Raw genomic sequence first — 24,647 nt, forward strand, 5'->3', positions numbered from 1 at the left:
AGGGAGATAATCAATAACCATGTAGGTGTGGCACTGAGGGACATGGTTAGTGGGTGTGCTGGTGGTGCGGTGGTGGTTGGACTCAATGATCTTAGTGGTCTCTCCCAACGTTAATGATTCTATGACGCCACAATCCTAAAACAGTGTTCTACTGGTCTGTATCGCACAACTAATACACAAAGACTCAGGTACTCTCCATGACACAGCCAGAATAATAATGGTTATAGATATAGATGTGTATATATATAATTTAAAATTTTATTTAAAATGTTGCGCATACACTTCTTCAGCATCCTCCTCTTTTTTTGTTTTTTCATTGCACTGAAAAGTTTCAAAAAACACAAAATAGATCCCTTTACCAAACAATTTTTTGTTCTTAGGTTACAAAAAGATTAACATTTCACAGTCACAAAACATAAGTACATTGGTCCAAAACACCTTTCTCCAGCAGCTCCGTTGTTCTTCAAGACATACAGAACATGGGCAGTTCTATGGGTCTCCAAATAAGATGACTTGTCCAACAAGGGAAAGAAAAAAAAGTGGCAGCTATTAAAAACCAAAACAAACCCAAATGAGATATTTATGAACCAACATCACCACCAACAGTCAAAAAAAAAAAAAAAAAAGAAAATAATGAGAGTGGAGGCGGACAAGGGCATCCTCCTTCAAGTACATCACAGGTAGAAATACAGCAGCACAGTCACAGCATCGTTTGGCCGCTCAGTCTACGGCAGCCACATCACTGCATCTTCATCTCAGACACATGGAGGAAAACTATTTACACACCAAGGATGTCGGAGGAACAACAATTCCGTATGGTCTGCAACTCAAGTTTGATACAAGCGTTGGAATCATTTGCACAAAACGCTTTAAAATATAAAAGGAAGCGGGATGCTGAGGCAGGAAGGAGTGTGGCAGATTTGCTTGGAGCACGTAGTGTTCTTTAAAACATAAAAGCTCAAAGCCAAAACATCGAGTGTAGTTCTCACTTCTTCAAGACTATCCGGGAGGTGCAGCGCCTACCACACCTCACAGACCTCCCTGATGTACTTTAACGTGGAAGCAACTTCAACATGGAAAATCACTGCTGATAGCAAACTAGGCCTGCTTTTCCTTTAGTCGTCAGCCCTGTCGCTCTTTCAAATTCCTTGTATTAAAACCAATTTCTCCCTCCAGCATGAGGACATCATTGAAAATTAGCCCTCTTAGACAGCAGGCTTCTGTGTTCACAAAGGAAGCATCACCGCATTAATTTAGCAAGAGACAGTTGTGTGCCTCACTTCACATGTGGCTGAAATTTCCAACTACTGTCTTTGTCAAGTTAAGCAAAAATGACTTCAGGCTGTAGTGAGACAGGAAAGCTGTGACACAGCTGTACTACCCTCTGCAACACTATTCACAAGAGAATGGCAGAAGCTGCTCCTTTTGAAGTTCTAGAAATTGGACTGTATCAGGTACCAGAAGGCAGTGTTAATGGCGCTGCCTACTGATCTGAACTACGAGGCATGCCACTGATCTGAACTACTACGCTTCCTTTTCTCACTCTTGTCCAAGAAATGATAACCTACCAACGTACCGGCACGGTGAGCAATACCTACTAAGACAGAGGTAACCAGGACTGAGGCTCCTTGCTGCTAATGCTGAGACAACATTGGGTGCTAACAGAACTTCACTAGATGAAAAGCCACACTGCCACCAGGATCGGGCAGTGACTAAGGTAATGTGCCCGGCATCTAAACACTGGAGCTGGTGCTGAGCGGTCTGCTCCTAACTGAGGGGCTGCAGAGATGGTGACATCCATCCCATACCCAACCGAAAGGTGCATTGTGCACTGTGGATCACAACTCCTCTCTGTCACCGGTGATTTCTAATGCCACGACTCCTCAAATAATGCACATTATGGAGAGAATAGGAAATGCTTTGTTATCCTTGCTTAACACGTGGCATCTCCCTGCTTACTGTCTGTGCCACCTTGGTGTGTGTACGCACCACGCCACAAAGCAGAGCACAGTGCAGGCGTGTAAGAAGCCCTGAATGAAAGCGGACAGAAGTGAAAGCCCAGGCACCAAAGCAGTGAACCGCAGATGTACCAGAGCCACTCACAGTAGCTAAGCCTGTAAACGGTGTAACAGATATTTTGTAAACAAGCAAAACAAAACACACCACAGCACGGTTTCAGTCACATACAGCTGAGTAGGAAGCTTTTTATTACTCTTGAAAATGTTCAGAGTTGATGCTAATTGATATTAATTGTTGATGCTGCACCTCTGCCCTTTCCAGAAGGGCTCACAGCTGACACAGTGTGACCTGGGTGGGCACAGCAGTTGCCGGGAAGCAGGCTGACTGATGGCAGTACCTCGGATGAACAACAGACGCTGGAGGCTGATGCACAGAGCTGTACCATTGCACGACAGGTTTTGCTCCAATAACTTATCAGTGAGTCTGGTCCCATCAAGTCGCTCTGCTGCTCCACCTCTCTTGAGGAGTGTTTAAAAACACCTCTGAAAGAGGGCATTTCCATTGCCTTGACATTTCACTTTTATATTTTGGCAAATACCGCACTGGAAATTCATTCAACCCCATTGAACTCAGTGGATTCATAGTGACTGGTACGTCTGCTGACCCCATGACACTAAATAATGAAGACTAACAACGCATGGGCACAAAAACATTTGACTCAGGATTGAAGGTGGTCACAGCGAGCACCAGCTTTGTTGCTGTTCATGTGACTTCAGAGGAACTGCCATTAGTTTCCCCATTAAAAAAAAAAAAAAAAGGACAACACAACTGCATTTGCAAAGAGACAACAGGAGTTACAAAGAGCACAAAAAGCATCTTGACAAGTTTATTAGGCAAAATAATAATAATAATAAAAAAAAAAAAAGAAAAAAAAGAGCACAGAAAGATCTCTTGAACTTTGAAACATGTGTGGGACCATGTGAAAAACACTCTAGGCTTCAAACCTGCCAATCTCTTCACCCAGGTGCACAAAGAAGGCGAGAGAAAGGGGGAAAAACAAAAAGGAACAAACAGATAATGCATGGCAACACCTAATCAGATGTGACTGATACTGGAGCACTAGAACATAAAACACCAGTGTTCTGCACTGCTTCATCACATGCAGGCACTGGGGAATGCATGGAACAGTTCTCAGACTAAAATCACTCAGCTGGATGCATGTCTGAGCCATTACACACTCTGTGTTGGCTCATCTCAATTTGAAACTCCTACTGGGTCTAGAAATTAAAGAAAGGGCATTTTAAACCCACTGAGAATGTTGCACTTGTACTTTGGATGCAGTCAAATAAAGCATCTGGGCTGCTACACCGAACAGCACTGTACTTTGTTTCTATAGCACGTTATAAATTACAGAACTGGCAAGCTCTAGGCCACTCTTGTTCAGGAGAAAGCCTGCACATCTTCAGGAACACCAAGGACACAGTGTCCTCCTCTTAGAGCTGGCAGTTTCTCCTTTAGAAAGGATAAAACATCTGTGAGATGCCTAGTTGGTGCTCCACGGTTAGCCCAGCTTCCTGTCTTCTGGCTATCCAAGAAGTAGCTTTTATGGACAAGTCAGATTAGCAGCTCCAAAAGGATGAGGTCTGGGACAACAGAGGCTGAATGTAACTCCCCAGCTGATATATCTGCCTATAAATGAGAATCTAGGGATTTATTTAGTTTTTAATTGCGGCCAGTGAAGTGAAGAGCTCTCTGTCCACAGAACAGGCAGTCAAGTCAAGCTGCAGATTTGCTCAGTTGTTACCCTCTTGGACTAGTGCTTGCACTCTGACAACATCCTTGGACTTCCGTTATTTAAATAGACTGCTAAGAAAAATCTGACCAAGCTACCCAAGGGCTTGTCACTATCACAGTGATCTCCTGATCCTCAGCTACAGTCCTCAACAACCAAGAGGATGTGAAGTTATTAACTGTCACCTTCTAATCACCAAGTCAAGCAAGAAAACCAAGAAGTGAAATCACTCTTAAATAGATCACCATCTGAGCATCTAAACTGGTAACCAGAACAATACCATCACTTCAAGTAGAAACCCAGCTGAAAATACACTCAGGAGCCCAAATAAATGTAGAGTTTTTCCTCAGTTGAGGTTCAGTGTGATCGGGAATCCTTCCAACAGGACAAGGCAGACAGAACCATTCAAAGAATGAAAATCTCTGATCCCAAAGGAACCAGAACCTCCAGGTAAACATTACATAATGCCGAGCTTGCTTGCTCTGTGTAAGCATGGTACACACAACAGGGAGTCTTGACAAATAATTCTTCATACCTGAACAGATCTCGCAATACAGGACTGTGACCTATTTCTCCTGGACAATTTTGCAGGTGGCTGTTTTAGCTGCAGTAAACAGGCATAGTCACACGAAAAACAATTTCAGTTTTCCTACTAAAATACAGGAGTATAATCTACTGAAGAAGAGACCAGAGGGAAGGAATGGGGATTCAAAGGACTGTATCAGTTTGCTGTTGTCCGTAGGCAAGTCACGAAAGCAACTTTCTGGAAGAAGGAAACTCTTGAGTCTCATTTATATGTATAAAAGTATTTTTAAATGAGATGTGATCCAAGTCACCGCTCTGAATATTTCGGGTTAGGCTTCAGGAGCCTCCTTGGCTTCTGATACCCACTTCTACTTTCACAACTGAAATGGCTCTTCCAAGCTACATGGCAAACTGAAAAGAATATTTCTTACTTCAGGTCTTTACCTGGAGGGATGACAGAATCCACAATATTCTAGCAGCATTTTGATCTCATACCCCTTAAGCACCAAAACCTTTACTACAGGGGAGTTGTAATCTTAAGGGTTATCTGTAATCATATATAGTCTATGTGCAGAGCCCTATGTTTCGGGCAGAAAAATACCCCTCCAGCATTAGCTATGAATAGACTACATCAATTGGAGACGTCTTGGTCAGATCATCCAAAACACATCGTCTCTTACAGGCCCTTCCCCAACAGATCCCCTTTCAATAACCACTCTCGATGCTACTTTCACGACTGCTTGTTCCCATGTATTAAAGGAATGACGTAGACAGAAATGTCGTCTCCAGAGCCCAGCCTGTCGTTGGATATTCGCCAGCCCCGGTCCTTCAGCACTCCCCGGGCTCGCATCACCAGGTCCTGCGCCGCCAGTGTGTACCTGGGGGAAGGCAGAAGACAGCTGGTACCATGCGCTTTACTCACATTACTTGTGAGGAAAGCCTTTGAGATGGACATTTGTGAGGTACAAGGACAAGTCACTCAGCATTTCAGAAGCAGATAAATGTTAACAACCACCTCCCCACACAGCTTTTATCTCAGAATCTTGAGGTATTTCATAGCAATCGTTGGTCAAAAGGTGGCTGGTCATTTTGGGTGCTCAACTTCACCAGTTTTCAGAAAATATTTTACACTTCTGTTTATACTTCCTTTAGCAAATTAAGTTTCTAGGAGTGGTTTGAAGAATCAAGGACACAAAATAACACCACACATTTACTGATTCCTATATGGCCGTGGGCTGAAACACCTGGAGATAAATATGGGCTGACTCACTTTGGTGGGACACTGTAATGAAGCAAGTGATTAGAAAACAAGCAATAGTTAGAAATAAAATCCAAATTGTGCTTTAAACCAAGCAGATAAGCTGTCTATTGTCCTTGTCTGTAAGGATTTTCAATTCTCTTTTATAGTGAAACTGGAAAAGGAAAATTCCAGCTAAAATAGCCTGATTAACAGAATACTGAGCTCCCTTCTCATTTGTATATTCAATGTTGTCAGGTGCTTAATTTAGTGAAATACTGACAGTTTCCTGTTGCTTCAAAACTGTGCCAGGCCGACTGGCATTATACATATTCTCTGCCCTTAGAAAAGATGAGATGCCGCCTGGGGTCACAGAAAGCTGTGTAGAAGTAATGCTCTGCCCTGCACCATCCAGAGCACAGAACCAGTTGTTTACAGCTGGATTATTTCTACAAGAAGTCCTAATTCAGCAATCCTTCCAATCCTGACGCACTATTGATCAGAAATGTTCTCCCATATCCCTTTACCTGCTGCTACTCGATCAAAACATCTGTGTGCCAGTTCAGAAGTTTCTGCTGAAAGAAATCTCATTATGGATGAACAGCTACTTCAGTCAATTCTCAACCCAACACCTGCCTGAGTTGTTTCAAATTTAGCTGGGTGTACATCTGGAGTAAAGTGTAAAGCTGGAGTACAGCTTTTCTATTGGTTCACTAATCAAAAAATAATCAAACAGTTAAGAGACTCACAAGGAAAATAAAACAACAGCTCAATATCGTGCCTGCCTGTATTTTATTTAAAGCTTAATTATCAGCCTCTAATAGGATGAAGGGCTCTCTATAAAGCCCTCTGTAAAGCTCGGATAATCGAAAGCAAAGGCACTTCAGTAATTCACAGAAAGCAGGAAGGACAAGAAAGGTTGGCATTTCAAGACCCCCTTTTCTAGGGAGGATCCTGGGCAAGAAGTGATCGGCCCAGATCTGCCTGAGGCACAGGGCAGAACAGTATCTCCACTCATCAGAAGAAGTGGACAAAAAAAAGGTGTTTATTAATTGACCAAGGATTGTTCTAATCCCAGAAAATTTCACCAAAGAACGAGTTATTAAATGTATCCACTAAACAAACTTTATTTGCTCTCCTAGGTGAAAAATACCCGTTTTATTATGTTCTATTGCTACAGTATTGGTTCCCTAAGCTTAAAAGTCTCCTTTGAATCAGGCACAGAGAGATTTACTTTCTCTAAGAAGTAACATTCACTGCAAATAAACCAACATCTCGCTGCAAAGAAGGTTTGATGTTAAGTCCAAATAACGTTCTGCAGAGGTAATGCACTACCTGCTCCCAGTGGTACAGACAGAGTGGTAAACTTTCCAGGCCCTTCTAGCTTTGACATGAGATTTGCTTTTAGTGACTGGAGAAGGGTCAGAGGGTTGTTCTGCACCACTCAGGGCGGCGACTTGAACAGAGACACTTGTGCACATGTGTGCATGCTCTCTGCAGGTTCTAAGATCATCTGCACCAAAGATCTCGAGGTATAACAGCAGGAGGTGATAAGAGTTGGCCATATTGTCCTAACAACAACACAAAACTTGGTTTCCTAAGGGAAAAAAAACCAAACACACTTGCATTCCTCAGTTCCCAAATCCCCAAATCAGATGCAGGGCTAAAGAATACAAAGACTCCACATGGTAAGCGAGAAACTGAAGCACTTATTCACAGCATGAATGCAAAGAGAATTTTGGCTAAGAACATCTTTTTCAAGGGCTTCTCAGCTACTGTTAGAACTTAAGAGAAGCAAACACCCACCATCCTGGCAGAAAACTTTGCCTTGCTTCTTTTCTAATTAACAAGAGCTCCCCACATCTAAGGAGTACAAAGGCATACGTATTGCTCTTTATTGCGTAAAGATTTGCTGCTTAATGTTTGGATAGGGCAAGATTAAAACAGAAGTCTAATAAACCAGAAGTCTCTTGTAGGCAGACTGAAATACACAAGAAAAGTGGCACATTGAAGCAGAGAAGAAGGAACAGGTGAAGGCAGCAGCGAGGTAACACTTTCCTCTCCTAGCATGGAGCCAAATTGGAGCAATGCCGTTCAACTTGGCACTAAGGAGAGGGGGTGAGTTTCGTGTACCTGGAGATGAATAGCAGCAGCAGTCCATTATCGAGTGCTTTTATTCTCCAGCGCTGTGAACTAGAGATTCAGCTGTCAAGACAGCATTAGAGAACTGCTGAAGTAGTTTTAAAGTACCCACTTCCTCCTAATGAACAGTCTTGCTGGAATACAACTTCTGTGTTTTAAGAATATATATATATATAAATAATTTTTTTTTTCTCCTGCTCAAGCTTTCAGTATTGATCAGTGGAAGTACTGCAGAAGAAACAGTGACAGCAGGGGCAACTTGCTGCTGTTTGAGCAGCTTCTTATCCCCTCACACTCAGCAGAGGCAAAGCAGCTCCCCAGCACCCTTGTAAATCTCCACAAGGGTGAAGGAGAGTGTGAGAGGGGATGAAAAAGGATGGGAAGGAGGAGGAGGAGCAGAAGACTCCCAAGGTCGGTGTGTTAGCCTGTGCAGGTGCAGCTGAAGGAAATGCTGAAAATTCTCACTTTTTTTCATCTTCATACTTCTGCAGACAGATGTATCAAAAACAGCAGTGTGTCATTACCACCCATTCTCCGTGCTCAGGGTCCTTCATGCTCCTGTCTGAACTGAGCTAGCAAAGAAATCCAACTCAAGCTCAGCTTCTTCACTCTGTCACTGAATTGTCCAGCCCTCACAGAGAAACCGCTCTCTCATCACGTCTGTTCTCATCACTCATTGCCCAGATCCCCTGGGGTTGTGTCTGCATGGCTGGCTGAAGACAGAACCAGCTTCGCTCCCTCTGCACTTGGAGATGGCCAGGCACACGTTACATTTGACAGGATTCAAAGATGTTTTTCTGTGGGTAACAAACACTCATAGTTCTGACAGTAAATATCAGCAGGAAAGAGTCCCAGGGGCTTTCCCAAGGGCTATGAGCTCTTATCCATCAGGCTGTAAAACGACTCCTAATTCAAATGGGAGAGATGTTGTTCCCTCAAAGAGCTGATTACATAACAGATAAGTGCTCTGCAGCTCTAAAATCTTCCTATTAATTTCCCTCCCCCCCCAAGAATGCTGCTGTCAGGGAATAAGTAGGCTACCGGGTCAGATGGATGCAGGGTCCACTCCAACAGGTAGGTTCTTCAGAACACGGCAGAATTATGAAGCCTAGGGGGCAACTCTCTTTCATTTTGACAAGTTTTCTACATCCCTTGAGATTTTGCATTTCCAGCTGCTCACCTCACCACAGACTCCAGATGCACCCATCACAGAACTTGACACTCCGTGGGATAACATTTCCTCTAAATGCAACACTGATAACACTGCAAACACAATTCTCCTGTCACTGACTAGTAGGAGGAATGAACACAACTCCAGAGTCTGAGGTGCTACGCTATTGTAAATTCATTAGTTATACCTCATTTGGACCACTGAAGTAATTACATAAAACCTCTCACATAGTACTTTAAACCCTTTAAATATTCTTTATAACTGAACAGCAATTCCACAAAGGTAATTTTCATAAATATCTCTGTAAACTATACGAGGGACTGTTCTTATTACCTTTTCCAAGCTGGCATAAGAAATGTCTTGGTGCCACTATTCGTAAGCCTCTAGATGACCCGGCACAAAGTTACTTAAAAGAACAAATTAATTTTCAGTTCAGATGTCCATTCACAGACCTGGAGGTCAAACACTAATAAATGTGTTTGCTCTAACTCATAATGCAGCAGGCTCAATTCTAGAGTGCGTTATACTCACACTGCTACAAACAGGACTAATCTCCCACAGTTACTGGGACTAAACTGGCACAAATAAATTGACATCTGAGAAAATACTATTTTTCTTTAGTCTCTGATTTCTTGATATTTTACTTGTAATGGATGAAAGATTACTCACCTAGCAGGTAAAAATGATTGAATAAATAATTCCTATTTCTACTGCAACAAAAGCATTATCACCAGTGCTGCGGACACCAGAAGAAACAAGACTGATGCAGTGCACTCACACTGTATTCACAATGAACAGGTAGGACCAGGATGGACAGTAGGAAGAGCCAACCTTTCCTAATTACTAGATGAGAATGGAGACAGAGCGAGGCAGAGGCTTTACATTATACCAGCTGTCTTCGCAGAAGGACAATCAGGGGTGCAGAATTGAGAGAAAAACCTCCCTACCACCTCTGAGCGGTACTAGGGTATAACGGGAAGTTGATTGGGTGGGTCCCCTCCTTCTGAACAGCCCATCTGCAGAGCACAGTGCCCCTCCATAACCATGCCTGATCTCCCTCAGATGGAAGGCAGAGGAACTTTCATGCCTTGATGAAAGATGTTTCTCTTTAAAGATGGCCCTGGTTGCCATTAGTGCTCCATAAGCTCTTCAGGACAAGGAGGAAGGAAGGTCAAAGTACTGCAGTTGCAGTTTCATGCTCATCACCCATTCACCTGACAACTGAGTGCTTGCAGCAAAATGTTATTTTGCATTCCATGCTTCTGAATAAGTGTCCGGATAAGAACATACTGCTTGTGATTTGCTTTGCAGTGCCTGTCACTGTAAATCCCAAGTGGCTGCCAGGGTGTCTGTATCCACTCGTTGTCTTCCTTGTTTGCTGATGGAGAACAGAGCTGACCTCATGAAAATGCCCACTCAGAAATACTAAAAACACAAAGCATTTTGCGACTGGTTTACCCTCAAGAGCTGCTGCATCTGAACAATTGAAACTGGAATATTCATTCAAGTGAGTGAAACAGCCCTGTGTGTTCTCAGTTGGCTGCTGAGATATCCCAGTGCTGAGCTGGGAGATCCCAAACTCCACTTTCTACAGGCCAACTGGGGTGATCTGAGGGCTCTCTTCCCCTACTCTCAGCCCAGTGAGAGGGCAGAAGACAACCATGGCCATCCAAACCTGCATTCTGAAAGGCTTTTCCTCTCGGAACACTCTCTAGAGAAGGATAAAGCTATTTCCACTTTCATCATTCTCTGTCTTAGAAGCAAGAGACTTCTGATCTCTAGCACGATGCTTTAATTCACAGTGACACTGAACTCAGCAGCAGACAGACGGACCAACCCACTCCAGTGCTCTGGTTAGTTGTTTGGGAAGATTTTGTGTGCTTGATGGTGTATTATAAAGAGAGAAGCTGACCAAGTGAGAGGAGATAAATGTGGGAAAATGCAAAGGATCCTTCTGAAATAAACAGAATCCATCAACTTGAAACAGAATCAAGCTCTGCAGCTGTTTTGTCACCACACCTGTTTGGCAGCTGGCAGGCACTGAGCATCCAGTATTGTACACGGTTTCAAAGGCCACAGAGTGACTTGCAATGAGTAGCACCCACATTGTGCTGTATTTATCCATACATATAGAGGGAGAGAGATGTTGATAAAGTCCTAGCGAGAAACAACTCTTTAGTGTTAAAAGACCATCCAGGGGAGAGCTAGGTGGAATCTTATGACTGCTGGAGACCTGTTGTCATGTTCTTCTGAGACTTCAACCTCCTATGATTTCTACAGAATCTACTACAGCACACAGAATGGATCCTATGCCAAGATACCACGATCCCACAACTTTCCTCTGAAGGCATTTCTGAGTTATAACAGACAAAAAACACTTGCTATAGAGACTCTCTGTTGTATAAAAACATGCAAGTTCGCTGAATGTTACCCATATCATATGTTATACACAAATAGACCAAAAAGCCTTTCTTAATTCCAGAGAAGCTGGAAAGCCAAGGGATGAACACAAACCTGTGGGGATCATCAGGGTCACAGTTTGGCAAGAAGTTAGTGACAGCTTCTGCCACTTCTTCATTTAACAGCACATCCCAGAGTCCATCTGTAGCTAGGATCAGAACATCATCCGGCCCATGCTCATACTGCAGTAGGTCATAGACTCTTACCTAAAACACACAAAAAAGCATTCATGAAGGAGGAAACTGACAGATCTGTTTGTGAATTATTGCTGAGATGGATCTGAGATAGTGGGTTGGCCAGGGCACTGAAGCCCATCTCCCGCAGCCCCGCTCAGCTCTCCAGCCTGCAGCTCCTCCTGGCCCAGCTCATCCCTGTGCTGACCCAGTCGGGATGGATGTAAGCGTTGCTGAGCTGGGCTGCATGGCTCTGTGCTGCCAGCGGTGATCAAAGCCAGCCTGGTTCTGCATGCAAAGCTCTTCCCTCTTGCTGGCAGGGCTAGTCAAATGGAACCTAAATAATTTATTTGATGAATTTTTGATATTTTCTAATAAAGTATTCAAAAATAATTGTTTTCATCATTTGTCCAGATCTATTTAACTCTGCCAAATAAATTGTACACGTTTGGAAAGGAGAAGGTACCTCATTTGCTTCTCTAGACCCAAAGCATGCACTGCACTTAAAAATAATGCCCGAGCAAGGAAACGGTCCTACAAAATGGAGAGAAACTCTTTACCTGCTCTATTACAAGTATCTTTAAGATGGGTCTAGACCCATTCTATACTGGCACACAAGTGAACCCCCAAGCATATTCTCACAATGTTGTTTTGTTGCAATGCCTGCTGGCTTCACCACCACAGCCAGGCCAACCATGGCTGTCAGCATGGCGTGCACTCTCTCCTCAGGAGCAGGAAATTCACATAAAATGCCCAGACCTTTTAATGTAATTATGATTTTATGGGACTGCAGGCAGCTCTGAGGAAACAATCATCTCTACCTCACTGCTAATCCTCACTTGTTCGCCTTTCACTCAAAAGCACAAGAAGGTCATTTGTAAAATGTAACCTCACTTCATTATCTAAGGTAGCGGCTGAGAAAGGACTTTGGAGAAGATTAAAGTTAAGGCAAGATATTCTCTTAATTAGAGCACATTGCCTTATTCAGACTGAGAGGGAATACCATTACAGAAGCGATCCTTATATTCAGCACAGAACTCCTCTCAGGTCTGCTACACAAAAGGCAGCAGGTGCCAATGCTCCCATCTCCCAGAGTTCTGCTGTAAGAGCCCAGAGTTGCAACTGGAAAATCAATGGGTGAAGGGGGCAAGATGGCCACCACGGTGACCAGAAGTGCACTGCACACTCTGATCAGCAAGGTACAGGCAAGTATTTCAGACAGAATCACAGCTAAAGCTCAGGCATCTGCTCAGCAGCAAGCAGATACACCCACCATGGCTCACCCACCCAGGCAAAGCCACAAGAGCCTTTTTCCTCAGCACTGGTGTAGCACCACTCTAGGCCAACACCAGAAGCAGATTATGTTGCCAAGAGTAGATAATCTCCCCAGAAATCTGAAAACAACACAAAACAAAACCTCCACACCCCACAAAAACTGCTCTTACTGGTAATTTGAGTACAAGCGAGGATTTCCTCATGGTAAAAGCTTTGTGAACTGAGAATATCCAGAAAGGAGTGCCAGTGAGAAAAGGGTAGAGCAGGGTGAGCAATAATGGATGGCAGGCTGGTACTCAGGAAAACAGATTGCCAAGGTGATAGAAAACAATGTGGGTCAGCTTCAGGTTAAGACTCCTGTCTACTGAAGGTTCAGGTTACACTTACAGGTGCAGAAGCAAGCCAGCTTCTACTGTTCACAAAGCTTTGCCACCAATTTCCTAGGATTCTTACAGTCCCTTTCAAACCAGTCCAGCAAACATCCTTCTTTAACATCTGTGGGGCAACAGGACACCCCTTGAAGGCTTCCAGTGTGGTCACCATACTCGTACAACCATCTGACTTGATGTGGAGCAGCTGACCTGTTAATTCATTCATTCTGGCCTAGTATTAAATATGGAGGTTGGTGGCCCTGCCTGTGGAGGCCTTGAGGCCTCTTCCAACCCAGGTCATCCTATGATTCTATGATTCGACGTCAGCAATCAGAAAATAGGAAGCAGTACCACCCTGACAGCACAAACACCCATGACATTAAGAACTGGGTTACACTATATGTTTCTTGACTAGTCCTCACAGATCTCTGCTGAAATTCAGCGCTAGATGCACACCACCAAGGCCTGCAGTCACCCATGAAACCTTTCTGAACATGTATCAAGCAGTTTGCCACTTAATGCCTTTCTTCATTTTGGATATTTCTTTCTAATATTGTTCACCTACATGAAGTCAGAAGCACTGAGAAAAATGCCCTAGGCAAGCAGAAAAAGAACAGCTGGGCAGATTTTATATCATATCTCAAAGAGATCTACCCACTGGACAAAACCTCCATTTGGCTCAGGTCAAGGATGGCACTGGCTCTGCAAAGGCACTATGACCTGCTTGCCAGCTTTGTTTCTAGGAGGCGGCCAATGTGAGTCCCTGTGGTGTGAAAACTATTCCGAGTGAAGTGGCACCAGAGCCTGCAGCCATCTGAGGTGCTCCCAAGCTGCCTGCCAAACAGAATCCAAACCAAACAACAGTCCGCATTCAGTTGCCTGCACTGATCAACCCAGCCTCCTCAATAAATTAAATCCCTTCTTAATCGCATTGTCCCTTTTTATGTGCAGTGCTATCCAGTGCAGCTCCACTGGCAAACGACGAGATCTTTCAATACCACCCTCCAAGTAATTTATATGTAAATAATAAAAAGCGGGTCCCAACACTACTCCCTGCAGCACTCACCAATTAATCTCCTTTTAGCTTTTTACTGCCACCCTTTGTTTCCTGCCCTATAGCCAATTTCCAGTAGACTGTGCCAACTTTCCACTTAGTCTACGGCTTCATATCTTTTTATATTAATAACCTGCGATGCAGAACAGTTTCTCAAATGTTTTTTTTCTTTTTCAGAAATCAAAGTGCTCAGGCAAGATCATCTACTGCATTTTTATTTAATTCTCTAGTAGACATACCCCTGAAGGACTTCAAGCTACTAAAGCGTGATGTTTGCTTCCTTAAACCACCTTGACTCCCTTTGATCAAACAGTGCTTCTCAAAGTCCTCGCCTTGCTCGTTCCTTTAAGTGCTGTAATTCCCCAAGATTTCTCCAGAAGGCAGATGTGAATCTAAAGCAGAGTCCTCCTCTGACATATGTGTGAAGTTGTCAGAAAGATTTCACTAATGCACTGGAAAAGGGAATAATTCTCCTTGGTTACTCTCTTACAATTTTCTCTGCCGGGTGACGTTGGGTTCATTGCCAGCAAGGACCAAGTGCCTTTGTCAGAGCCACGCTGCTCCCACTGAATAGCTGAGCTGAGCTGAGCTGCTGCTTGAAAAAATTTCAGGATGAAATTCTGCTTCACAGCTGCAACAAGAAGGCCCTCGCTGAGCCTTAAAACGCTGAATTTCCTGCTGAAAGCTTTCAAATGAGCTGTTCCATTATGAAAAATAAATATTTAATTCCATGCCAGAGAGCCTCAGCCATGGCTTGCCTGCTTTGTGCTACTCCAGTTTATTATAAAAGGCTCAATTCTCTAGAGCTCACCAACCTGCAGAAGTCCTCCATATCTGGTCTCATAACAGCTGAGCCACTGAATCCTGATTACATTTGTCAGTCTTGGCTACATGACTTCTCCTCCCATAGCCTGGCACTCTATCAAACTGTAAATTCACACCACTCCCAAATTACATCTCTCTCTATTTTTGGATGCAGTCGCAGGGACACTCACCTTTCTTTCAGATGAATTTTGGTGGATGTATCATACCAGAATTTTGTCACACAGCAGTACAAAAAAACAGCACCTTTCTCCCACATTTGGAAAGGACACTGTCATCACAGCACGGAAACAGAAGCCAGACTTGGATTCTCCCCATGTCACGACTCACTGTGTGCCTTCACTTCCTGTGCTTCCCCTTTTCCAGGTCTGGAAACCAGACATTGTGCTTCCCTACCTCTACAAAGAGGATTCAAAATCCAATGCTGCACTAAAGGCCAAATGTGACTGCTGCCTGAGGCCACTGCGCTTGCTTCCAAGTGCCAGGTTTCCCAGACAGCAGCATAAAGACATTTCTTAGTGCTGGTTTCTGTGTACATACGAACAGAAGAAGATGGGGAAAAATATGAGGAGAAAAAATACTGGGGGCCTCTCTGGGAAGAGAGGGAAGAGATGGCTGAGAAGAAGAGGTTCAAGGGAAAGCAAGTCGGAGCATATGTTACTTCTTAATATAATTCAAGTCGTGTGGTTTGTTCTTTTTTCTTTCCTCCTTTCCCATGTCTCTAAATCAAGGTGGCTGGTGCTTTGTCATTACTCCCGCTGCCCTAGTAGATTTCTGCTGAATTTAGCCGAAAAGGAAACATGGAAACACAAACAATTTTGCTTCCCTTTAATAAAGCAGTTAAGAGATCCTGAAACGTGGACAGCATAGGAAGTGAATGCCATATTCCCAAATTCGAACACGTGCACACACACAGTACACACAAATTAGAAAAGCCCATGAGAGGCTTTGGTTTATATGCACAGACAAATACAACAGCAGCAATTGGCAGAGATGATATTGCTGAGATACTGCGCTGCAGCTATTACATACCCCAGAAACAGTGCATCTCAGCATGCCAGACAGAAAAATAAATAGGCAAAATTGCATCATTTCACTGGCGCTAAACAAAAACATCAAAGAGACGAGGGCAGAACTGCTGCCTGCCTGGCAGAGAACAACAGCAGGTCCTGAGTGATGGACACCACACACTTGAAGTGCGGAGAGGGAAGGGTCCAGACTGATAGCAAGGAAAAGTGAAGAAGGGGCTGTCTCTGGACCTCCTCCTTTTATTCAGGACCAGAAACTCTCAGCACTTCTTTCTAATTTTCAAGTCTCAAAGATGTTCTAAGCAAGGTCAATTAAGCAATTTTCTTCCTTCCCAACAGTGTTGTGTCATTCGTGTATTTTCATATTACAGAATCACAGAATCGCAGGGGTTGGAAGGGACCTCAAGAGATCATTGAGTCTAGCTCCCCTGCTAAAGCAGCTACCCTACGATAGGTCACAATGGGTTTTATTTATTGCTGTAGCAAGCAACAAATTCAAGGTCAGGTTCTGGGTATGGTTAAAACAACGGAAAGCCAGCTGACAATGGATGGTAATAGGGCTCTGGCAGTAAAGCCTCCTCTTTTCATGATGGTATGCCCTTCACTTAATATTTTATAGAAAATATGTCATCTGTTCATCATTGTTCATCATTGGTCATCTGTAGGAAGACCAATAAAGTCACAGAGTAAAAAGTTTGCATGTTTCTTCATGCACAAAAAAAAAGGCAACCCCCTTCAGAAGCCTATATATACCTCGCTGCAAGGTCTATGGTGGTTAAAAACTGGAACTGTTTGAAGGTCAAAATGATGGAGGCATTTAAAACTGGTTCCCAAACAGATAAGTAGCAAGTTTACCACCCCATCATAGTAAATATCTCTTTATGCTATCATCTGGGAATATGCAGTGCCACTTCTATCATTATTTGGGGTTTGTACAAAACCACTATAAAGTATTAAGCACAAGATGTGAAGCAGCAGCCAGATGGAATCATAAAGCACTCTTCCAACACGCTCTTGGCATTTTCCTACTTAGCAGTTGGACTTGGTACCCTCTGCCTAAAGCAGTGTGCATGTGACTGTGATAGACATCCAATGCCCCCTTTTGGAGAAGGCAGGTTTATCTCTGGTTCTGTGAAGGCATGATCAAGGCCACAAACGGAGTCGTAGCACATGAAAATGGGGAGAGATGGTCACACTGAGTGGTGAGGATATATGATAAGCCAGGTTCTGCCTGGGATAGGGAGCAATCAGAGGAAGGCAAACAGCTGGGGAATTTATAACATTCCTAATCCAAAGATGTCACTAACTTCAGGTGTTACCCCACAAACACCTTTGGGAAGTGCAGCATGTTGCCTGGATTGAGCCACAATCAGAATGGAATCAGATTTGGGAAGAACAAATAAGCACAGTAGGTACATCTGTTTCCCTTCCACAAATGAGGTGGTTGAAGCTTGGCAGTTTTACCTCAGGAGACGAGGATAGGAAAGGTTTGATGTAGATATTGGAGTCGTGAACCTTCAGGTCGTGGTCTCCCAGTCCTCGAGTCACACCAATTGTTGCCATAACCCGAGCCTAGAAATAAAGGAATGGGATCAAAAACTGTTACAAGCACTGTGTCAAGATGGAAAAAGATAACATTCCTATTTGACAGTTGGACTACATTATCTTAGAAGTCTTTTCCAGTCTTAATGATTCTCTGATACTCCATAGCTGTTGCAGTTAGGAGTAAATCTCCCTTATTCTCCCAGAAGCTTAAGATTTAATATAGCTAATCAAATTTAAAAAATCGCACTTGCAGTATCTCCATTTCTTATTTTTTGTCCACATTTTAGTCTGCATACGTCCACCTTAGAATATGACCACCTGTGAGGTATGGAACAATATGGAACTGATACGGGACAGTCACCTGGCTGTCCCACAGCAGTGAGTGAGAGCACTCCTTCAGCAAATTATACTAATTGTACAAAGCAAGTGTTGTAAAAAGGACAAGGAGCCTGATTACTCACTTAAGAAACCTGAGGCTCCCTCCGTTTGACATATTGCCACATATACTCTCCACCAAGGAAGAATGCCAAGGGCCAGCTGCTACCTACACAGAGCACAAGTAATACAAGGCCACACAGGTGATGGTGCCAGTGACCACTGGATTCTGCGGCTCACTGCTATTACTTCAGATCTAATGCCTTTTTCCTTAAACATCTTCCTCTGAGACGATGGCTGTTTCTCAAGAGGTGCCAGGCTCTTCTTGAGTAATGCTCCTCCAGAGACAGATCAGGCATTCTGCCTCATGGGGAACCTAGATCTCAGGTGCTACCTGCACCTCACGTCTGCCAAATTCTGGCTTTGCCACAGCAGCTTCTGAGCAGGAATGCTCACAGCATCAGTAACAGTGCGAGACTCACTCAAAATTATTTTGCCTTACTAACCCCTGTCTCCATAAGGCAATAAGAGAGTAAATTAAAAAGATGTGAATGAAACGTTTTGCAAATAATTACAAAACTAACCAAATTCAGAGATAAGCTGCAGGTCTGAATCTTCAAAACTTGGGCTAATTTTGAACAGCTTGCATTTTTGCATTGAGATAAGAACCTAAAGCAGCAGGGGAGAACTATTTAGAAACACAGTGAGCGTACCAATATCGGCAAACTGACACCACTGCGCCCTTGTATTGATCCAATTACAGCATCCAGCTAAGCTTGCTGGGATCAGCACTAATGATCTCACTGTTCTTAATCAAGGAATTGGAAACAAATTTCATCCAAATGGAAGAGTTCACTTTTTCCTTTCAAGAAAAATTAACAGGAATCACATCAGAAAAATTCAACGGTGAGTTCACACACAGTAGTTGAAGAAGATGTGGTTAAGGGCTGTTATAATTCCTAAATCCTGCCCTGATCCCTCTTCTTCTTAATTAGGCTTTTTACATCTCAAAGCACTGTACATTGTTATTAAATAACCCCCTGCTTCGTTTTCAGCAAACAAGAGTTACTTTGCTGTCTTCATCCAGACTAGTTATATCTTACAATCAAACCAGAATCATTTAAAGTCATTTACTGAACAGGTCTTACTGCAGCCTGGTTATTTACAATGAAACAAAACCTAAATCAAACTGAACAACAAATGACTATGCTTGCTACAGAACTGCTTTTTAATGCTGAGCTCTTCTCTTTCCTCCATCCTAGACACGAGACTGATTTATGACAGAACCAAGATATACTCTCAAGCTGTCAAAGCGATAAAATAAAGAGATACTGAGTGGAAAACACTGGACTGCCACAGGCTAAGCTGAGTGGTAAACAGCACAGAATTCCTTCTTCTTTGCTCTGAGGAAAGTGCATGTGCCCACCTTCTTGCCTTCTCCATAGATAAGGGGAAACTTCAAGTCATCTTCCTCAATGGTTTTGTATGCCCTGTGGGGGGACAAACAACATTTATAAAGCTTGCACTCAATTAGTGACCCAGTGCCCTGAAACAAACAGCTGTGATTTCTTTATTTCTTCTCCTTTCTTTTTTCTTTTGAATCATACTTTTTGTAGGGACTCTGTTTTTAATCCAAGACACTTTCCTTTTTCTCTGGAAAGACTTTTATTTTTAATGACAATTTAGTTAATTTCTCCAAAAGGAAAAGCATTCACGAAGAAACACATAGAACAACAACCTGCTCCTCTTGCCTGCAAGGAGAAAGAGGTGGACTGGAATAGCATGCTCGTCAGATAAGATATTGTTGGCTATGGCAATAGCTTTACCACAATACAGTGCCATTAAAAAATATTACCAAACAAAAAGCCAAGAAACGACACAATGACTAGATTCACACAGTTAACACAGAATGATGAGCAACAACTGAGTGCATACGTGGTCACAGTGTGAAACAGCTCTCCGATAGTGTTCTCACCTTTCAAGATTGCTTAAACCAAGCAGCATTCACATTCTGAAGAGTTTTAAAAGGCTATTTAGTACTTATTTGACCTTGACTGCAACATTCAAGGTTGCCAGAGATTTTATATTTCACAGCAGTTTTCCAATGGACACGGGAAGTAAATGTTCATGCTCTGATTCTGCTTGCCATGTGCCTGTGTACTCTGCCTTTTACACATCCAGCTGTTGACACTGATGAGGTGAGAAGGTGAGCAATTTTGCCAGTGAAAAATAAAATAAGATGGCTGTCACTTTCACAGCCACTGAGCTCTCTGTTTTTTTGCAACAAAAACTGGGGCCAAGGGGCTGAGGAGACTCTGTGATCAGGGTATGTCTCCCCACAGCTTTCCACAGGGCCACGTTTCCCTTCGTGCTACAAAATCGACCCTCCCCAGATTATTCCCTGTACGTTGTCCTTCCTCCATTCTACGCCTGCCTCAATCCTTGGAGTGATACCAAACCCATCATTGAAAGCACAAGTCAGCACTCCTCAATGAAGCAGAAGGGATGGGACCACAGCAGGGCCCTGCCAGCCCCCACCAGTCCCTGCTGTGTGGCTCTCGAGCTGGGCTGGCTGCTTGAGCCTGAGGGAGATACATTCAATTTAAGCAATGTGACACAAACCAGCAGGAAATTAAAAATTAAGGGTGAGGTCCTATATTGTAATTGAACTGCCCCCTGCTTCAATAAAATATGGCATAGATCTGGGATCAATAGTGCTGTTTTACATAGCTATGCATATTGCAGCAACCAGGCAAGCCTCAGACTTAAAATGGAAGCAGAAATGTAGATATTTAAGACCCACCATTGGTTTTCTAGTTAACACAGGATGGGTTCTTGTTGGGGTTTGGGCAGTAAGGTAGGAAGAAACAAAAATAAACCAAAACCAAAAGAAGAAACAGCAGTGGAAGTCTCCACTCCCACACTACAAAATATCACTAAACAGAACCAGGTAGGGTTTGCAAAACACAGTGGGCACTTCATGGGATGCTCAGTAGTCAAGAATATGTTGGATAACCAGGCATCTCTACAAGTGATACTGTGGAGAAAACATTTAAATGGCACAAATCAGTACACATAGCCAGCATAGCACATTTTACTGACATTCAAAACTTGCTATGGTATTTTCTTGGGAAGGATGAGTCAGTCAGCCATGGGCTTTGCTCCTGTTCCTTTCTTTACATCCAGCAGGCAATAAATCAGAACTCTGCCTCACTCACCAACTTGGGTATCCTGGTTTGAACAAAGAGGAACATTTTACCAGGGCTCCATTCACTGCCTGGCTGCCCATGAACACATCCCACAGCTTCCAGCTGGACCTACAGTGCTGGAAGCCTTGGGAAAACCTCCTTGAGGAGAAGTCTGAATCCTTCTCATTCCTTTGCATAGAAGCAGTTGCTCTCCAACACCAAGACAAACGGTGTGTCAGCTGAGTCCATACTAGTCAATGGAATCAAATGACTAATGCAAACCACAAGCCCAGCAAGGCAATTCCTACTGGATTTTTAAGTTGCTAGACATATTCGTTACAAATAGCAAACATGAATAATTTGACATGACTTAACTACTTGTAACCTCCCTGTTTAAAGGAATAAGAGAATTCATTCTTTACCTACAGGGAAAGGTTATTTGCAAGATAAGTAAAAATACTGAAGACTGAAGCTTTGCATAACACTTTTGCCTCCCTCCTCAATTTCTTTTTCAGCATCTCACACCAAATGCAGTTAGGAAGAAGGGGAAAAAGGAAAGAGAGGTGAAGGGAAAACTCATTTGAGCTAGTGTTCTTCAAAAGAATGGTCTCCATGACTGAGTCCATCAGCTCTTATGGACTCACCATAAAGACCATCTTTCACTGTGACACAACAGTGTAAGGATGTTGGCAGAGGCTGTGCTGCAAAGGCTGAAGCTAACTTGTTTCAGAAACAGATTAGGAAGGGCATCTGGCTGGCCTACGACCTTCTGAAGCTATGTCGCTCAATCAGGGAAGACCACTAGGCCAACAGTGATTTGTTTTGTGGTTTCTCACAGCAAATCACCTCTTGGGCTCAGAACTTGGGTGTCAAGATCCATCTCACACACTTCTTCTTTCTGTATTGATTTTGCTGTTGCCTGAAAAATTATCAACCTTTGAGAAACAACGCATGAGAACTGCGACGGCAGCAGTGGAGCTGGCATGGATACACTGAAAAGCAATCTGAGACACTCAAGAAAAGTACCTAAGTCCTGCACTACTAGTGAAACAGAATTAATAATATATGAGCTTGCGGTTTCCTGCAAAAGAATGATGAAGGACAGCTTTTCAGCTAGCAGCTCTGCAACTGCGCCAGGAAGAAGGAAGGAAGGAAGCTATGAAGTTCCTGGTGATTTATGCCATGTGAAACCTCCTGTACTTTGTACATGTGTTTATTTCACACAAGCTACAACCCTCTGGACTATTTCACTTGACTTTATGCAGTAAAGTTGCATTTATACCTTCCTGTGCTCTTTAGAGAGTATGCTGTACATAAAGATCTAATATGGCAATCGGTATATCAAACACAGACATATGGAGAACCTGAGGGGGTTGTTTGGCTTTTTTTAATACCAATGCAGCCTTGTTCAGACATCTTCATAATTCAGTCTACCTCGCTGTTTTAACAAACACAAATGCACGGTTCCAATTCTCCACACTCCTCATCTTCCTTATCTGCATCCAATAGGATTCAGCAGACACTGAGGCATGAGAAGACAGGTTATGAAGACAAGGCCACGCTGCTGCTCGTTGCTTTGAGTTAGCCTAATCCTGTCGGTACTTCTGCCATGTAAACCTCCACTTCTCCAAATGGAAAAACGGAGAAGTAGAGAGGGAGGAACAAAAAAGGCAAGCTTTTGCCCAGCTAAATCTAGCTGCATTTCTTTCAGTTAACTTCGTTTCTTCTTTTCATTTCAGAAGAATTATGGAATGGTGCTGCTGTCCAAAAATACTGAACTAGGGCTTGACATATGTACCACCCACAACGTTACATTTGGACTCAGGACCAACATTTTGAAAAACCAGGCCAAATCGCACCAGGAGCCAAAAGAGATGTCAGAGCAGAAGAACTAGGGCTGACATGATGTTACTCATATGCAAACTGGAATCTGCTTTAAATACACACACAGAACAAACAAACAAACAGACAAACATCAGAAGCTGACAAATACCAAAGACAATCTACCAAATAATTTTTTGCAGTATCTGCAGTCATTAGTAGTACATTAAATATCTGTTCAGTAAGAGACTATCAAAGCTATATGCACATTGCTGGGCTGGAGCTTGAAACATGTCACCTTCCAAATACAGATTTCAGAGCCAAAATCCTAGAGAATTTCTTATATGCGTTAAGCCTTCTCCTGTTCTTAAGGTTAGTTTTCTGAAAGCAGGCACAAATTCATGAGTAGAAATGTATGAGTAGAAGATGCAAATACACAAATAAAAGTTTTTGGTGACAAAAGAATCCACATTGTATTCTCTTTTACAGCATATTGTACAAGTCTGCTGCTCATGAAAGGGCACTGCATCAGCATCCCTGGGCACAAAAGCTGGTAGCAAAAACACAATCTGTGCTGACCAAAAAGGCACAGTTCTGCAAATGACATGAGAATCCAGACTCCATGCCCACTGTGTGCCCTGCTTTTCCACAGCATTTGGCTTTAGAACACTTGCTCATTTTTCACATCTCTACCAGTGACACCTGATATTTAGGGAGGAACAGCAAAAAGAATCGCTATCAAAAGGCTTTAGCTTGAAGCACAAAGTAAAACCCACTTGTGGCAAGCACAAAGGAAAAGCACTACAGCATGAGAAATGTCTTAGTTTATATTGAATACAAGGATGAAGACTCTCCTTTGAGACATGTTTGTAGACGAGGTGAATTTCTAGCACTGTTTCTCTACTAACCTGTAAAAAAGAAAAGACATACCAAACAAAAAACACAACAAAGCCTCTCCAGCAAACCAAACAACCTTCCGTCCTCCTGGTCCGTGTCACCCAAGGTCAAGCCTTCTTGGCCATAGCAATAGAAAAGGAGAGTTTTACCCTTGACCAACACACAGTTTGATAGAAACAGGTGCTTCCCTCCTGCCCTGCCCACCCCACAGCCCCAGCAACGAATAAGCAGATAGAAAATAACAGAGCTTAAACCACCACCCACAAAATGAAACCTCTGTGCTGTCTAATGAACTACACACAAAGTTTTCCAAAGGCAGAAGTGATACGTAGCACAGGTTAGGCACAGAGCCACGGAAAATTATGCAATTTATGTCTCAGTGAAACCATAATTTTTTAAAACATCCCTACGCATGTGCTTTTGCAGAGTCAGGATCTTTAAATCCAGAGAGCACTGTCTGATGGTAAGTACCCTCTGGATATGTGAGCTTTAATGTTTCAATGCCTCAGTGTCTTTCCCCTATTACTCGTCTGACATATATAGTTTAATGAGGCAAAACAACAATATACAAATACAATAAAAGCACACAAACTTTAGTAATGTTTGTTAAGAGAAATGATGATGGCAAGCCCAGGTGGATTAAAGAAGACAGATGCACATGCATATATGCACAAATTGTTCTTAGGGAAACATCTATTCTACATTGAGATACTCTAATAGGTTTTCTTGCAGGTAAAGAGGGAAACACAAGTTTTAAAATACTTTATCCTCACAAAAGGCAGAAATGCCTTCTTCTAAATCTGAATCTGTAC

General features: G+C 43.0%; 1 protein-coding gene across 1 annotated transcript in view; it reads right to left on the reverse strand.

Annotated features, from left to right (window-relative positions):
- Window positions 1-236: 236 nt before the first annotated feature.
- The window catches only part of PPM1H (protein phosphatase, Mg2+/Mn2+ dependent 1H), a 122,981-nt gene continuing 98,570 nt past the window's right edge, over window positions 237-24,647 (reverse strand). Inside the window, exons 7-10 of the mRNA XM_015855388.3 lie at window positions 19,356-19,419; window positions 17,474-17,581; window positions 11,341-11,492; window positions 237-5,154 (exon numbers count right to left, since the gene is read on the reverse strand). Coding sequence (XP_015710874.2) covers window positions 5,007-5,154; window positions 11,341-11,492; window positions 17,474-17,581; window positions 19,356-19,419 — 472 coding nt within the window. The 3' untranslated portion in view covers window positions 237-5,006. The remainder of the gene's footprint in view (window positions 5,155-11,340; window positions 11,493-17,473; window positions 17,582-19,355; window positions 19,420-24,647) is intronic.

Source organism: Coturnix japonica, chromosome 1 (assembly GCF_054131305.1).
Source record: "Coturnix japonica strain WE chromosome 1, WE-NBRP24, whole genome shotgun sequence".
Classification (NCBI taxonomy): Eukaryota; Metazoa; Chordata; class Aves; order Galliformes; family Phasianidae; genus Coturnix; species Coturnix japonica.